Raw genomic sequence first — 16,973 nt, 5'->3', positions numbered from 1 at the left:
CAGGGTGTCCCAGAAAACGTGTAATTGAATTATAATAAAAAAAACTACACCACCTAGACTCATGCGGTCAATGGCATTTGTTCTTACTGGGTTTTTGCCACCTCCTCATATGAATGACGTGTAACGTAAGTTTAATTATGTAAATTTTTGCAAGCTTAAGTCGGAAATTTGCCTAGTAAAGGTCACTTTTTTACCCCACCAATGTGAAGAGCGCGTCTAATTTAGTCAAATTAATGATAATTGACAGGGGTATTCAGGAGCTATCTCATCGGAAAAAATAGCCGAACATCATGCTCTAAGGAGGTCGCACAGAATAGCGCACGAAGAATTTTTCAGCGCAATCTTTGTTAGTCCGACGAAAGGAGGTTGGAAACCCAGCCCTCCCCGACATCGCAGAAGGAGATAAAACAGGCACGGCTTATCACGTCTGACTTTCGCTGGGATAATGCTTTCCCTCTCCCAATTTTAGGAATTGTTACTTTTTCTACTATCACTCTGTGGGCTGGCTTCGGAACCTCCTTTCGTCGCACTGACAGCGATTGCGCTCAAAAAGCCATCGCGCGCTATTGTCCGTGCTCCGAAAAGCATGATATTCGGCTATTTTTTCCGATGGTATAGCTCCTGAATATCACTGTGAATTATCATTAATTTGAGTGAATTCGGCACGCTCTTCATATTGGTAGGGTAAAAAAGTGACCTTTACTTGGCAAATTTCCGAGTTCAGTTCGCGAATATTTACATAATTAAACTTGGAGTACATGACATTCACATTAGGAGGTGGCAAAAACCTAATCAGAACAAATGCTGTTGACCGCATGATTCTAGGTGGCGTAGTTTTTTTATTACAATTCAATGACACGTTTTCTGGGACACCCTGTATACAGGCTGAGCATACCCTACTCTTGGTTAGAGGCCATCGATAAAACTGAACAAAAGAAAATGAAACAAACCGACCGTGTAGCGTTCCAAGCCTTTCCTCATGCTGTAATGAACCCCACCGAATGAAATGTTGCATGCGTTACAAGATGTGAAAAGATCTGTTAAATGATGCATCTGTTGTGAGCAGGTGAGGATAGAACGGTACTCGACTTGTTGTTTGAGAGCGCCTTGCCCAGTTTATTCTTTGTGTCGAAAATATAATCGCAACGTTTTGTTTGTCACAGGTCGGCTGCTCGTGTGTCAAATGGAGAATGTCACCAACGTCACGGACGGCCTTTGCGACTATCTGTTCCAAAACTACTGGTCGAGGTGGCCCTTCGGATATGATTCGTTTCCAAAGGAAGTGCAACTATTCGCAAACTATTCCGCTCCGAGATATAAGAAAACGAAATGCGGCTTCGATCTGAGAGAAATGTAAGTACAGAAGGGCGTTGTGCACCGATTCATTCAGCAAGTACTGGTAATGCTCGCTGTCTTTGTGGTACAAACTTTGGCAGTGTGTATCCAGAAATTCATAATCTGATCAGCGAACATGAGCCAGGAGCACGAGACAGTCTGCAATGATGTACTTCTTTCCATGTATTATTCCTGTTTGAGGAAGGCGACAAAGCAAACCTGGCAAGAGCCGGTGCTTCATGCGCACCCGCTCGTACCTGCGCCAATATACCCGTTCTAATTCTCCCTGAGGGTGGTCACCTTTCTCTGCGTTCCTATACATATATATTAACAGGTCCCTTACAAAAATGTGAAATGGTTTTGTAAAGAAACTCTACTGTATTGACTCTATAGACACATTAAATACTCTATAGAGAGTCTATAGAAATTCTTATGAGATCCTGACGTCTCCCTACTGAGTTCTTACGGAATATTGGCCACCGCAATTCTAAAGAAACTCTAATGAACTACAAATGAGAGAGTTTTTATCGCTTTTCTTTAGAATTCCTTTAGAGGTGTGTCGTGTGCTTTCCGCGCCATAAATGTTGCATGTAAGCACATAAAACAGGCATATGAGGAGCAAGCTTTTTATTTATACTACTGTTGGTTCCATTGAGAGCAATAAGGAGGGGCTCCTCTTCAGTTGAGTACCTGAAGCAAAAGAGTATCTTCCACGTGTCTCTCGTGAAAAGGCAAAGCGCACATAAAAATGACAATGATTGTAACCTATATTCACAAATATTAGCTCAAGTCTAGACATGACGTTCTAGAGATGATAGACATCCGTAGAGGTGTGCGCGGGTAACCAAATCCTCACCCGTCCCCGCCCCCGCAGGTGTGGCACCCCCGTCCGCACCTGCACCCGCGCTGAGTTGTGCGGGTACGCCCGCGCAACCCGCAGACGCCATGCGGGTATCGCATGGAATGGCTTGTGCGTAAATGTCCCTCTTGAATCTCTGCAGTAAACGGGACTGCTTGTGATGTGTAAATCACACGCGTCCAAATGACAAAATATCTGTGAGCACAGAAGTTCAAACCCTCATCGCTACACCGTATCCCGTTCGCAGAAGCTCGCACGCATTTGTGAATTAAAACCTAGCTGAAAACGCCTCGCTCGAAAACTCCGTGAGGGAGTCTGGCAAATGGAGGAGACATCCAATGATGCCCGCCTTGGGACTGCATGCGTGCTCGTCAATGTTGTGTCACGAGATCATTTTTGCCTGGCACATATGTTTCACAGGCGGTAAGCAGCGCGCTATGTAACCAAAAGCGATTCCAGGCTGTGAGATACGTGCGACATGCGCTGGCAGGCCTGCGCCGTGCGCTTCCCCTATTGCGCAATGGCAGTTTGCCGCTTATTCCTGCGTGGCCTGGACCGTACAAAAGAATGGATATAAGGTAGGATTAGAACATGCGCCAATTAAGGGGGAGTTAAAATTCGTTCACTTCTCTTTCGTAACGCAGGGCAAAGCAATCAAATTGAGGGGTGCGGGTAGCGCGGGTACACCCGCAAAACCCGCAGTCGCTTGCGGGCTCACCCGCATTTTACCCGCGACCCGCAGCAAGGTCAATTTTCCACCCGCAAATCGCACAGACGTGCGGGTATACACCGCTAGGCATCCGCTCTTGGTGCTATAGGAAACAAAAATACAAAAAGTGAGCTGCATACTGCATGCATTTTAAAATGGAAACACAAACATGGATACAAAACATGCAAAAAACAGGATTATTTTCCTTCGTTACAGAGGCTGATCTAAAACCTATGATGAGAGCATTGATGCAGTGTGTGCAGGCGGATTGTACGTCCAAGCAGACTTCCTATTTAGTTATATATATATATATATATATATATATGTATATATATTCTTGAAGGTCTTGAAGATTCAGACGGCGCCGTATTAATACACAGAAGAAATAAGTTCGCACAGAGCACCACCAAAGGAATATTTTCAGATGACTTCATTTAATTCATTTTGAAATTACACAGACACGACGTTTCGAACGGTGGACCGTTCTTTTTCAAGTGAAAAGATATAATGAGTTGGTCAAACAGAAAACACTCACTTTCGTGTGCTTCGACAGTGGCGGGGGAAGGGATATCGCAGTGCGTTGAGGTTGCCGAAGGGAGGTCATAAATTCTGTGTGCGGGGTCCTGTCGAGTGTGTTTCGCACGTGGGTGGGGGTTTTTGGGGCGGGGGGGGGGGGTCTTTCCCTAAGACGCATTTGTGTGGAAATGACTCGTTTGCGTCGCGTAAACGGGTGTAGCTTCTTGTTGTGTTGTAGGCGTTATTATTTCTTCATGTTTTTCACAGTGGACAGCGATCCCGGGTGTTCGTTTAGTGCCGGATTGAATTTATGTATTAGAAATTATTCCTTCATTTCACGATCCCTATCGCTCTTGAATCCGGATTGTAATATGGCAGTAGAGAGTTTCTCAATCGCATGTTCTGGAAGGGCCATATGCCTAGACAGCGGGAGTTCCGGTTTTGTTTTGGTGTGGGACTTGTGGTTGTTGAAGCGAATTCTGAATGATGTGCAGGTTTGTCCAATGTATTGAGCTTGGCATATGGTGCAATGTAGAAGGTATATTACGTTTTGAGTCCCACAGTCAAAAGTGCCATTGATATGGAATTTGAAGTATGTGGTGGTGCTGGTAACATCCCGTGCTGACAACATGAGGGGACAAATTTTGCAGCGGGGTTTTTTGCAAGGCCTGCAGCCAAGGAATTATTTTTGTTCCCTCGTGACTTTTGAGTTCACCAGTACGTCCCGTAAGTTTCGCGGTCATCTATAAACAATCTTGGGAGCCTCTGGGAAGACTTCCCGAAGATGTTCAGATTGGTGCAGAATATTGAGATGGCGTTTCAGAATGGATCCGATGCCAGCTACATTTTGATTGTAGGTTAAAGTTAAGCTCGGCGCGCAGTACTCATCGGTTTTTGAGGAAGCTGTGGGCTGGTTGGGACCTAAACGGCGAGCTTTTTCAATTGCGTCATTAACGACATCGGGAGGGTAGTTGCGATTGGTGAATGCGTGCCGTAGATCACCTAAGTTTTGTTCGAGGTCGCTGTCCCCTGTGCAGATACGCCGGTATCTGCATGCTTGACTATAAGGTAGAGAGAGTTTGCAGTGACGGGGGTGTGAGCTATTAAAGTGTAAGTATTGCTGACTGTCAGTTGGTTTTCGGTACACCTTAGTTTCCAGTGATTGGTCCCTGACTGTTACTGTGACGTCCAGAAAGTTCGTAGTTGTGGTCGAATAGTGGTGGGTGAAATTAATGCTGGGGTGCGCGTTGTTGAAGTCCCGAATGAATTCCAGTAGTGAACTCTCAGTGTTGTCCCAGATTATGAATATGTCATCGATATACCTCTTATAGAGAAATGGTCTGATGTGGCACCGCGACAGAAAACATGTTTCCAATTTACCCATGAAGATGTTCGCGTAGTTTGGGGCCATTTTTGTGCCCATAGCTGTGCCATTTATCTGGACGTAGTGTTGGCCATTGAATTCGAAGTTGTTTAGCGTTAGTATCATTTCCAATAGTACCTTCAGTGTGGCGCTGTCCACGTGGTAGGGACTGTCCGACGGTGATTTCGTGTAGGCTTCCACGACCGCCTCGATGCCGTCAGAGTGGGGAATATTAGTGTAGAGGGACGCTACATCAAGGGTGACAAGGAAGCAGTTCTCAGGTAGTTTGACGTTGCGAATGGTCTTTAGAAAATGGTTGGTGTCTTTCACATATGACTGAAGGGTGGGGGGGGGGATGTCCTTGATGAGGTAGTCCACAAGCGTTGACAAGTTCTCTGTCACTGTGCTGTTGCCAGATATGATGGGTCTGCCTGGATTGCCTGGCTTGTGAATCTTGGGTAACAGATAAAAGCGACCAGGTTTCGGAGATTGTGGAAGGAGTTGTTTGTGTGTATCAGGCGTGATTTTTTTGCTATCACGGAGGTCGGTTAGGGTCCTCTCGATCTTTGACGCATAGTCTGGTGTGGGATCGCGATCAAGCCTCTCATAAAACGTTGTGTCTTCCAGTTGGCGGGCTCCCTCGCGAATATATGCCTCGGTGTCCATGACCACAATAGCACCTCCCTTGTCCGCGGGTTTGATGACAATGTCCTTTCGTTTCTCAAGATCGCTGAGTGCTTTGCGTTCTTCACTTGACAGATTGTGTCGTGGGGGTCCTTTATTGGACGTTACTTTGAGGATGTCCTTTTGCACAGCTTGGATGTAATCATCGAGATGGCGGTCCCTGTGTTCAGGGGGTGACCAGCTGGAACCTGTTTTGAAAGGAGAAGCCGTCTGTCTGGAGTTCTCTTTATCGTGGAAAAATTCCCTCAGGCGCAGTTTACGGGCAAAAATTTCAAGATCTGTGTGCAGTTGGAATTCGTTCAATCCTGTTGTACTTGGACAGAAGGAGAGTCCTCTTGATAGAAGGCGTTCCTCGATGTCTGTTAGCGTTACTGATGAGAGATTTACCATGGATTTCGGGGGAGTGTAAGAACGGCCTGCCAAAGGTGGTTCAATAATGGCCTTCGTCGGGTCCTGAGGCGACTGCACAGTTCCCTGGTGTGCCGACGGAAGATCGCGTTCCATTTTTCTGTCCTTTACTATCCGCAAGGCATTGGATTTTTTTGTCTCAAAATCAGCGAGAGCGCGTTTTTCCGTAGACGTCAGAAGTGAGGTCATTTCGTGTTGCTTTTTTCGTAGGTCGATGAGTTGATCTTCGCAGTGGCGTGATGCAATAGAGAGAAGGGCGAGCGACGTATCATGTAAGACAGCTTCCCACTCGGACAGATGAGTTGCGTTGAAGTTAGCAAAAGGTAGCCTGGATGAGAGTCGCGCTCCCTTTGGAATCGATTTGTTGTGTAGATGTTTGGAGATGAAACTGAAATGGCTCTCGTAGCGCATGATTTTGTCAGACAACTTCCTGGATTTCAGGAAAGCTCCGGATTTCTTTTCTTTCGAAGACGGTGTGTGAGGCAGTCTGGTGTCTAGTTGTGACAGACTTGTGGGTTGTTTTACCGTGTCGGTTGCATATTCAGTGCGGCTGCGGTCCTGTCTACGGTCTTGCATTTCGTGTAGTCCTGGTTGTTTTTGGTACCAGCAGGGTCTTAGTGTCCGTGAATCCGTTAAGCATGCTGGATGTCTGGATGTATATGAAGAATATCGCGCTTCTAGCAAGGGTATTATGTGCGACAGTTGCGATGACATTATGTCGGTTCCGAGCGGACTGGGGTGCAGTCCGTCGGCTGAGAGGACTAGAAGGGGGTCGTGGTCATAGAAACGATGATCCAGGCAGCCAACTCTTTCGTCGTTTGCAGCGAGCTGAAGGAGCATTGTGTTGAGCTGATGGGTGTCAATATTGAATCGCGTAATGCGCCCCCAGTCAGGGCAGTGTGGATGGCGATTGACGAAGCGGGGAGGCACGAATCTTGCGATTACTTTTGCTGTCCATGGTCTTGCAGTATAGATATGATCGATCACAATCTTGTACTTCTCGAAACATTCAATGGGATGCGAATCCTCAAGGTCGTGAGTTCCAACTTAGAGAAAAATCGTAGTGACGTGAGAAGGAAGCTGATTTATCATAGGAATAGTGTCGAATATCCGAGCTTGATCTCTTATTATAAACAAGGGAGGATGGTGAGTGTTGTCAAACCTGGTATGCAGATGCTCGAGCAGAGAAGTTCCGATGATTGCAATGTTGCTCCAGTTCCAAGGTTAATTGGTTGTGGACACTCTGATGCGAGAGGGAACAGGTGCCGTTGGCAAACACATTCTTGAAGGTCTTGAAGATTCAGACGGCGCCGTATTAATACACAGAAGAAATAAGTTCGCACAGAGCACCACCAAAGGAATATTTTCAGATGACTTCATTTAATTCATTTTGAAATTACACAGACACGACGTTTCGAACGGTGGACCGTTCTTTTTCAAGTGAAAAGTTATAATGAGTTGGTCAAACAGAAAACACTCACTTTCGTGTGCTTCGACAGTGGCGGGGGAAGGGAAATCGCAGTGCGTTGAGGTTGCCGAAGGGAGGTCATAAATTCTGTGTGCGGGGTCCTGTCGAGTGTGTTTCGCACGTGGGTGGGGTTTTTTTTTTTGGGGGGGGGTCTTTCCCTAAGACGCATTTGTGTGGAAATGACTCGTTTGCGTCGCGTAAACGGGTGTAGCTTCTTGTTGTGTTGTAGGCGTTATTATTTCTTCATGTTTTTCACAGTGGACAGCGATCCCGGGTGTTCGTTTAGTGCCGGATTGAATTTATGTATTAGAAATGATTCCTTCATTTCACGATCCCTATCGCTCTTGAATCCGGATTGTAATATGGCAATAGAGAGTTTCTCAATCGCATGTTCTGGAAGGGCCATATGCCTAGACAGCGGGAGTTCCGGTTTTGTTTTGTCAATCTGTCAAGTGAAGAACGCAAAGCACTCAGCGATCTTGAGAAACGAAAGGACATTGTCATCAAACCCGCGGACAAGGGAGGTGCTATTGTGGTCATGGACACCGAGGCATATATTCGCGAGGGAGCCCGCCAACTGGAAGACACAACGTTTTATGAGAGGCTTGATCGCGATCCCACACCAGACTATGCGTCAAAGATCGAGAGGACCCTAACCGACCTCCGTGATAGCAAAAAAATCACGCCTGATACACACAAACAACTCCTTCCACAATCTCCGAAACCTGGTCGCTTTTATCTGTTACCCAAGATTCACAAGCCAGGCAATCCAGGCAGACCCATCATATCTGGCAACAGCACAGTGACAGAGAACTTGTCAACGCTTGTGGACTACCTCATCAAGGACATCCCCACCCCCACCCTTCAGTCATATGTGAAAGACACCAACCATTTTCTAAAGACCATTCGCAACCTCAAACTACCTGAGAACTGCTTCCTTGTCACCCTTGATGTAGCGTCCCTCTACACTAATATTCCCCACTCTGACGGCATCGAGGCGGTCGTGGAAGCCTACACGAAATCACCGTCGGACAGTCCCTACCACGTGGACAGCGCCACACTGAAGGTACTATTGGAAATGATACTAACGCTAAACAACTTCGAATTCAATGGCCAACACTACGTCCAGATAAATGGCACAGCTATGGGCACAAAAATGGCCCCAAACTACGCGAACATCTTCATGGGTAAATTGGAAACATGTTTTCTGTCGCGGTGCCACATCAGACCATTTCTCTATAAGAGGTATATCGATGACATATTCATAATCTGGGACAACACTGAGAGTTCACTACTGGAATTCATTCGGGACTTCAACAACGCGCACCCCAGCATTAATTTCACCCACCACTATTCGACCACAACTACGAACTTTCTGGACGTCACAGTAACAGTCAGGGACCAATCACTGGAAACTAAGGTGTACCGAAAACCAACTGACAGTCAGCAATACTTACACTTTAATAGCTCACACCCCCGTCACTGCAAACTCTCTCTACCTTATAGTCAAGCATGCAGATACCGGCGTATCTGCACAGGGGACAGCGACCTCGAACAAAACTTAGGTGATCTACGGCACGCATTCACCAATCGCAACTACCCTCCCGATGTCGTTAATGACGCAATTGAAAAAGCTCGCCGTTTAGGTCCCAACCAGCCCACAGCTTCCTCAAAAACCGATGAGTACTGCGCGCCGAGCTTAACTTTAACCTACAATCAAAATGTAGCTGGCATCGGATCCATTCTGAAACGCCATCTCAATATTCTGCACCAATCTGAACATCTTCGGGAAGTCTTCCCAGAGGCTCCCAAGATTGTTTATAGATGACCGCGAAACTTACGGGACGTACTGGTGAACTCAAAAGTCACGAGGGAACAAAAATAATTCCTTGGCTGCAGGCCTTGCAAAAAACCCCGCTGCAAAATTTGTCCCCTCATGTTGTCAGCACGGGATGTTACCAGCACCACCACATACTTCAAATTCCATATCAATGGCACTTTTGACTGTGGGACTCAAAACGTAATATACCTTCTACATTGCACCATATGCCAAGCTCAATACATTGGACAAACCTGCACATCATTCAGAATTCGCTTCAACAACCACAAGTCCCACACCAAAACAAAACCGGAACTCCCGCTGTCTAGGCATATGGCCCTTCCAGAACATGCGATTGAGAAACTCTCTACTGCCATATTACAATCCGGATTCAAGAGCGATAGGGATCGTGAAATGAAGGAATAATTTCTAATACATAAATTCAATCCGGCACTAAACGAACACCCGGGATCGCTGTCCACTGTGAAAAACATGAAGAAATAATAACGCCTACAACACAACAAGAAGCTACACCCGTTTACGCGACGCAAACGAGTCATTTCCACACAAATGCGTTTTAGGGAAAGACCCCCCCCCCCCAAAACCCCCACCCACGTGCGAAACACACTCGACAGGACCCCGCACACAGAATTTATGACCTCCCTTCGGCAACCTCAACGCACTGCGATTTCCCTTCCCCCGCCACTGTCGAAGCACACGAAAGTGAGTGTTTTCTGTTTGACCAACTCATTATATCTTTTCACTTGAAAAAGAACGGTCCACCGTTCGAAACGTCGTGTCTGTGTAATTTCAAAATGAATTAAATGAAGTCATCTGAAAATATTCCTTTGGTGGTGCTCTGTGCGAACTTATTTGTTCTATGTATATATATATATATATATATATATATATATATATATATATATATATATATATATATATATATATGTGACCCCTGGTTTGCCAATCCCGAACGATGCGCAGCTACCCAGGGCTGACGAGCCGCAAACACGGCGAAAGACGTGTCCTCTGGTGCTGTCGCATCGTTCCATGAGTATCTGTTTCTCTACGTGCAGCCATAGAAGCCATTTTAATCTGTAAGTTTGAATTTCAAACACGTCTAGTGTCATTTATTTATTTATTTAATGGCTTTTCCCCCTCTGGATATATATATATATATATATATACCAAACCACTAGATGTGAAATGAAAATTCATCAATATTTTCTCATTCGAACTTTTTCGGTAAATCCATGATAGCATAAAGGAGGCAGTCCTTGTTTAAACTAAGCCAATTTTTCAGGAATTCTGCAGCTAATGTACTTGGGCTCAGTCGAACACGTACACAAGATGGAAGCACAACCTCCACGTATATAAAATAGTCTTGTGTTGTGATTAAATTTGCCAAAATTTGAAATGACTGCTTAATCGAGCTGATTGCTCCCAACATTGCTACATATCTGGACCGCAGCCAGCTGTTACACAAATCAGACGCATATTTTAGTCTAAGCAGTTGGCTCTCAAAAATAACTGGTAGTGGTGGGGGACGGAGCACAAAATTACCGAAGAAAAGGGGATACACTCAACGTGGGCACCCGCAGAGGTGAGAAGGAATGACAATCACACACTTCGTTAACAACAACAAAACGTGATTTAATGAAAGCTCAACTGCAACGGTGTTATTCACTTTGCATGAAAGATTACAGGAATCGTGACAATGATACACATGAGATAAAGCGGACCCAACTTAACTATATCGCATGATATACTTCAAATGAACAATTATACAAAAACGCGCGGGAAATGAATACGTGAATCATGTACAAACGAGGCAGACACAACAAGCGGCAAGAGTGACTGACCCTGATTTTGCGCACCCCGACGACACCACATCTTCACCAGGCCATGGACGATGGCGTGGCAGACAAGCTCTGAAGACGACTTCGGCAGTGACCTACGCGGCCGTCTTTCCAAGCTGTGGCTTTCAGTTGCTGCTTCCGTCGATCTTCATCCGCTCTGGTCTCCATTCTTGGTCCACGGCCGGGTCAAACAATAGCGAAGACGGCGACTTGGCGGCAGGCCTACCGTCCCACTTGGAGGCTCGGTCCCAGGAGCTCGGCTACCGCCCTCGTCGATCCGTCTCTTCGCTCGCCACATCGTCGTCGGGTGCACCTCTTTCCGGTCAGTCACCGCAGGCTGGGCCTCTTGGTTGTAACTTCGGTTGCCCGGACGTCAGCGCAGGTGGAAGGAGACATCGGGGACGAACCCTCAGGTCGAAGGTGGGTTCGAGGCATCAAGGCGCCGCCGTCGTCCATCTCGCTCCGGGCATCCTTCTTAGCTCCCGCTCTGGATCGCATCTCTATGACTCTTTGCTGGTTCAGACCCTCGACGCAAACTACCCCTCAGTGTTTCGGCGACTGTCTCACTCTCTCCTCTCAAAGTCCTCCATGGTTTATATAACCTTCCCGCGCCATGTCACAGCCCGGGCCAGTGACGTACGCCAAACCAAAAGCACATGTGCGTCCGACACTTCATTCGAAGAACGCTGTAATTGCCACTGCTTCCGTTAACGTACAGTTATGCTGCCGTTTACATAAAGCCGCCTCTAGGGGAAAACAACACTGTCTAAGGGGGAGCAGATGTCACCCTTTGCACGGAGACACACTGCGCACACGCCAACTAATGGTTTTCAACTGTGGGGGAACACGAGCACTCGCAACCGTTTGAAAGTAACATTGCGCGCTGTCCCTTTGATGCTAGATAATTGGAAAAAGTCTGTGAAACCGATTTTATCAAGAAACTCGGACCGTCACACTAGTGTGTAAAAGAAAAATCGCACTATAAACAATACTCGTGGCGCGATCCTATGAAAAGGAATTGCCTCACATTCTGCTGATCTCGGTACAGCCCAAAAAGCCCCAATTTAATTTATCAATGTACGAGGGGTGTTCAAGTCAAACCGGGACTTTCTGTCTCCTGAGTGTACAAATGGCTCGCGCTACTTCTTTTCGTCATTTTCGCACGCGACAGGCCTCCGCGTTCACCACGTGGTGGTCCAAGATTTGTGCAAAACAGAAGACACGTGCTGGACAAGATGGCCGACAACGAGGTGAGCGTGCACATCGAACAGCGAATTGTCATGAAGTTTCTCGTGAATGAAGACGTAAAGTCATCTGAAATTCACAGAAGACTTCAGGCTCAGTATGGCCACGATACACTCAGCCGCAGCAAAGGGTTTGAGTGGTGCACCATTTGGTGCACCACCATTTGGTGCACTCCTGAGTCTAAACGCGCATCAAAACAGTAGAAGCATCCCTCGTCAGCTCCCAAGAAGTTCCGAAGCACCCCGTCTGCGGGTGAGGTCATGGCCACGGTTTTCTGGGACAAGGCTGTCGTTGTTCATGTTGATTTTCTGCCCAGTGGTGCCACCATCAATAGTGCATATTACTGCCAGGTTCTCAGGGATGTGCATAAGGCACTGAAGCAAAAGCGGCCGGGCCTCATCACCAAAGGAGTCCTACTACAGGACAATGCACGCCCGCATACCGCGCATCTCACGACACGCACCTTACAGGAACTTGGCTGGGAGTTGCTCCCACATCCCCCTTACAGTCCAGACCTCGCCCCCAGTGATTTCTATCTCTTCGGGCCACTGAAGGCGTTCCTTGGGGGCCGCCACTTCAGCTGCGACGACGAGGTCAAGAATGCGGTCCGACCATGGCTGCTACGCGCCGATAAGGATTTCTACGCTGCTGGCATCCAAGCCCTCGTGAAACGCTGGGACAAGTGCATTAGTGCAGCTGGAGATTACGTTGAAAAATAAAACTAATTTCTAGCCTGTAAATTAATTTTACTTTTGCGAAAAATGAAAAGTCCCGGTTGGACTTGAACACCCCTCGTAGTTATGCAAATCTAATTAATGCATTTTAATTAAGTAGCTGCCTGGCAGTTCTACGCTATCTCACACAAAAGTTTTGATTCCACGTCTATACTACCTCGCACAAAATATTTGTGTACACCTGCAAAAACTGCATTTGTAGTATCGCATAAAATTAAACACCATTTGTAAGGAGCATCTTGAAGTGGAGCGCTTCTGATGTATGCAGGGTTTTGAGGGTCACAACGGTTTGACCGAAGTCACGTTCTCAGTACGTGACCTTAGTGCACGACTACCATGTGCACAGGTTGTTACGAATTACTGTATGGCACCGAGCTTACTGTGTACCAGTTTCATCAGAAATTTCTTCAACAGAGAAACAGCACAGTATAACTTACGCATATAACATAGCTAAATTACAAAACTGTGAATGTGGGTGAATGTGGATGTAATGTACCTTTACCACACGAAATCAAAATTCTTGGTCCTGGACTTTAGGCTGGAGGGCTCCGCAATGTGTTCACAATCCCAGCTGCCCCTGTGAGGATAATTCAAAAGCACTACATGTTACCACAGTTGTATGCTGCATCCACAACACATACCGATTGTGTTCTGCGAGGTGTCCAGTTGGCACTTGAACTCCTGGTTCTCTTTTTTCTGCACACACGCTGGCATACGTCCAGGCAAGAAAACAACAGATGTGTTACATAGAGAAAAACGTGCAAGGTTGCAGAGTTAAAAGGCAGATCTCATTGCACGAGTTGGAAAGCATACGATTAAGGACGAAGTTAGACTGTGTGATCATTATGAGTCGACACCTGCTAATTAATAAACCAGACCTCGTTAAACCCTAAAATTTCACACTCACCTGGCTAGCTGTAGTGCGCCTTAGTGTGCGAATAGTGTCAGAGAGGTTCCTTCGTCGATGTCAACATAGACACACACTCGTACACACCAACGAAAAGTCTCGGCCCACAATGCAACTTGCGTCCTCTTAGTCCTCCCAGTATGTGTTGTCTTGTGGACAACGCATTTGGCTGCATGACTCCAATGGACCATTTCCGACAACGCGTATGCGCATGCCCAGCCCTTGAGTCCGCCATCTTTGAGCGGAAAATATCGCTATGGACCCACCTGCGGGAGACTGTCATGTTCATTGTGGGGAGATAACCGGTTTCAAGGTTACGCGGACGTTTGAGGTCTGGTAACGAGTACAATGCGCTTTCACTCTTTCCGCGTTCTTCTTCCAATCTTCTCTGGCTACTTTCCCACGCAATGTGCCAGTCCTAAAAGCGCGTCACCATTATTGGGGGGAAAGACACGACGTTCGACATTCCGTCGCCAGGGGCGACGCGAATATGGAAATGGTCCATTGTTTATTGCTCAAAATTATGACGACAGAGAAAGAAACAAAAATAAAAAATTAAAAAACAGGCGCTCGCAAAAACCTGCGGATCGCGGCCATCTTCCTGGGGAGAAGAAGAATAACCTAAGTTGTTAGATTTTATCCGTCTCTCTGTGTTTATGGAAATTTTCCTGGGCAGCAAAGTTAGTTTTCACATGCGTATATCTATTCATGGGATCGCAAAGAAATAGCATAATCGACAAGTATGGAGTCAGACTATGTATAAGCGACGGAACGCATGACCTTTGCATTTCAATTGGAAGTAAATAGAGAATCTTTTGATATTCCTCATTAGAAATACAATGAGGAAAATCATAAGAAATTCTTTAGACTTCCTATGGAGGAAGCTCATTGGGTGCTGATTTTCTATTGAGTTTCTATAGACTCAATAAAAATACATTTGGCTCTCTATAGGTACTCATTTGGCATTTTGCATAACGTTATGGGACCAGGACGCTAACGGATTGGAAACGGAAGACACAGGCGAGTTTACGTCGGCCTAGCTGACAAATGGTAATTACCAAGGTTGGAAATTTAAAATGAGCATGCTGCTAACTCAAGAAGGAACGTGGAGCTACATCGTGGATTATTGGCCAGATACTCGGTCAGACGCCTCGATGCCTGCAGGGGACCAAAAGGCAGAGCGTACGATTTGTCTTGGAATTGAAGGCAGCCAGGCCGTATAAGTTTGTAATTGCTCCGATGCAAAGGTATGCGAGATGAACTGCGCAAAGCGCACGAACGGAACCTCAGTATCATGCTCTACTTACTGCGGCAGCTTTATCAGTCGAAGCTGGAAGCGGGCGAGGAGATGCACGCCTTGGAGTTGGTCGAGCGGCTGAGGGGAATTTGTCAGGCAATCACGGACTTGCAAGTGGTTGCTGTGTTGCTCAGCGGACTTACAGAAACCTACGAAGCGCTTGTTATAGCACTGGATACTAGACTGGATACGACGAGCTAGCTCTGGAATACGTAAAAGGAAAGCTGGCGGACGAATACAAGAGGAAGCAGGTGGAGGCGCCTCGCACCAAGGGGTCCACAGCGAGAAGACTTTGCCCGACAAGAGGCAGTGCTACTTCTGTGAGAAGTACGAACGTATTAAGTGGAATTGTGTTGCTCGGGAGGGGCAAAGGAAGCCGCGGCAGCGTGCGCCAACTGAGGCAACCAGCCGTTCACCTTCTTCTGACGCTGCCTTCCTATGTCTTGCGGAAAGTTGGTCAAGTCACCACAGTGCATTGACTCTGGTGCTACAAGTCATATGTGCAGGGATATTGGGGATAAGCGATTGTGACTGTCTGTTATATCCAAAACCGACTACCCAGCCAAGCAGTCCCGAAGCACATTACGAGCTGTGGATCGATTACCAGCCAGCGGGCCACATACGAATGTTCGGTAGTGTTGTTCACGTGCACGTTCGTGCCATGCAGGGTACCCGTGTAGGCTTCATCGAATCACAAAAGGGATATAGAGTGCTGGAGGGGCAGTCACGCAGTGTCGTTATAGATGAAAGTGCAGTCACTGAGAAGATCTGCAGCAGATCTTCTGTTGGCTCTGGGTGAGCACACTTGAGACTCTTCCAGAGAGGTTGTCGTGGATGCACTCCCGAGCATCCCTCCAGAACAATGTCAGCCGTTACGCGATGGAGACGGCAGGAGCATTTCAGGACCCCGCGCGGGTGGTCCTGTGGAACCACGTTATTCAAGCCAGAGCAATAAAGGAGTGCCCCCGGACCGCCTCACGTACATTGGTAACACAGAATCGCCGCATGATCCTACTAGTTGGAAAGACATGCGGAGGTTGCCTGCCTCTGAGAAAGAAAAGCGGATCCAGGCAGCTGACGATGAGGTCTAGTATCTCCATCAACTGAACACGTGGGTTCTCACCGATCTATCAGCTGGAAAGAAGCAGTGTGGATGCAATTGGGTACTCATAGCAATGCGGTAAATGCTACGACGCCACCTTTGCTCCTGTCGCTAAGCTCACGATACTACCTATTCTTATCACGTCCATGTGATCAGTCGATGTCGTTTTCGTTCTTTGAAGTAGAATCTGACAGAGTGGTTGAGATTCTACTTTAATTCATCAGTGAAATCCACGTCTGGTTGATTTTGTTTCTTTGAACCAGGCCTGAACCTCTGGTGCAATGTCTCGGCAGATCAACAATACTTCATTAAGAGATTTTTTTTACATTATTGCAGTGTTCAGAATCTTATTTACTGAGTCTCCAGATTGCATGCGTGGCTATGGCAGCTAAAAGATGGGGCAGCCTATTTTTCACAAATTCGTTCATATATTGACTACGGATCTCTCGTGGACGAAACGGTTGCTGTGCCAGGGCAGGAATGGTTGCTTCAGCTGTCTTTCCAAGTACCACATTGCTCGTGAGTGGCAATTGGAGCTGAACTAGAAGTAGTTCGCTGTGCTGTCAATACTCTTTCTCTTTGTTCTCTCTCCCTTCTCTCTTGCACCATCTCCTAACGTTCTTGAATTTCGTCGTCGTCAATGATTTGGAAAAGACTTCCTTGTTGAG

At 46.8% G+C, this 16,973-nt stretch overlaps 1 protein-coding gene across 1 annotated transcript in view; it reads left to right on the top strand.

Annotated features, from left to right (window-relative positions):
• LOC135366342 (uncharacterized) overlaps positions 1 to 16,973 on the top strand; it is a 315,008-nt gene that overhangs the window by 29,960 nt on the left and 268,075 nt on the right. The window contains exon 3 of the mRNA XM_064599010.1: positions 1,164 to 1,353. Coding sequence (XP_064455080.1) covers positions 1,184 to 1,353 — 170 coding nt within the window. The 5' untranslated portion in view covers positions 1,164 to 1,183. The remainder of the gene's footprint in view (positions 1 to 1,163; positions 1,354 to 16,973) is intronic.

Source organism: Ornithodoros turicata, chromosome 8 (assembly GCF_037126465.1).
Source record: "Ornithodoros turicata isolate Travis chromosome 8, ASM3712646v1, whole genome shotgun sequence".
Lineage (NCBI taxonomy): Eukaryota > Metazoa > Arthropoda > Arachnida > Ixodida > Argasidae > Ornithodoros > Ornithodoros turicata.
Note: the sequence above shows the minus strand (reverse complement) of the source record. Positions and strands in the feature narration are given on the sequence as shown.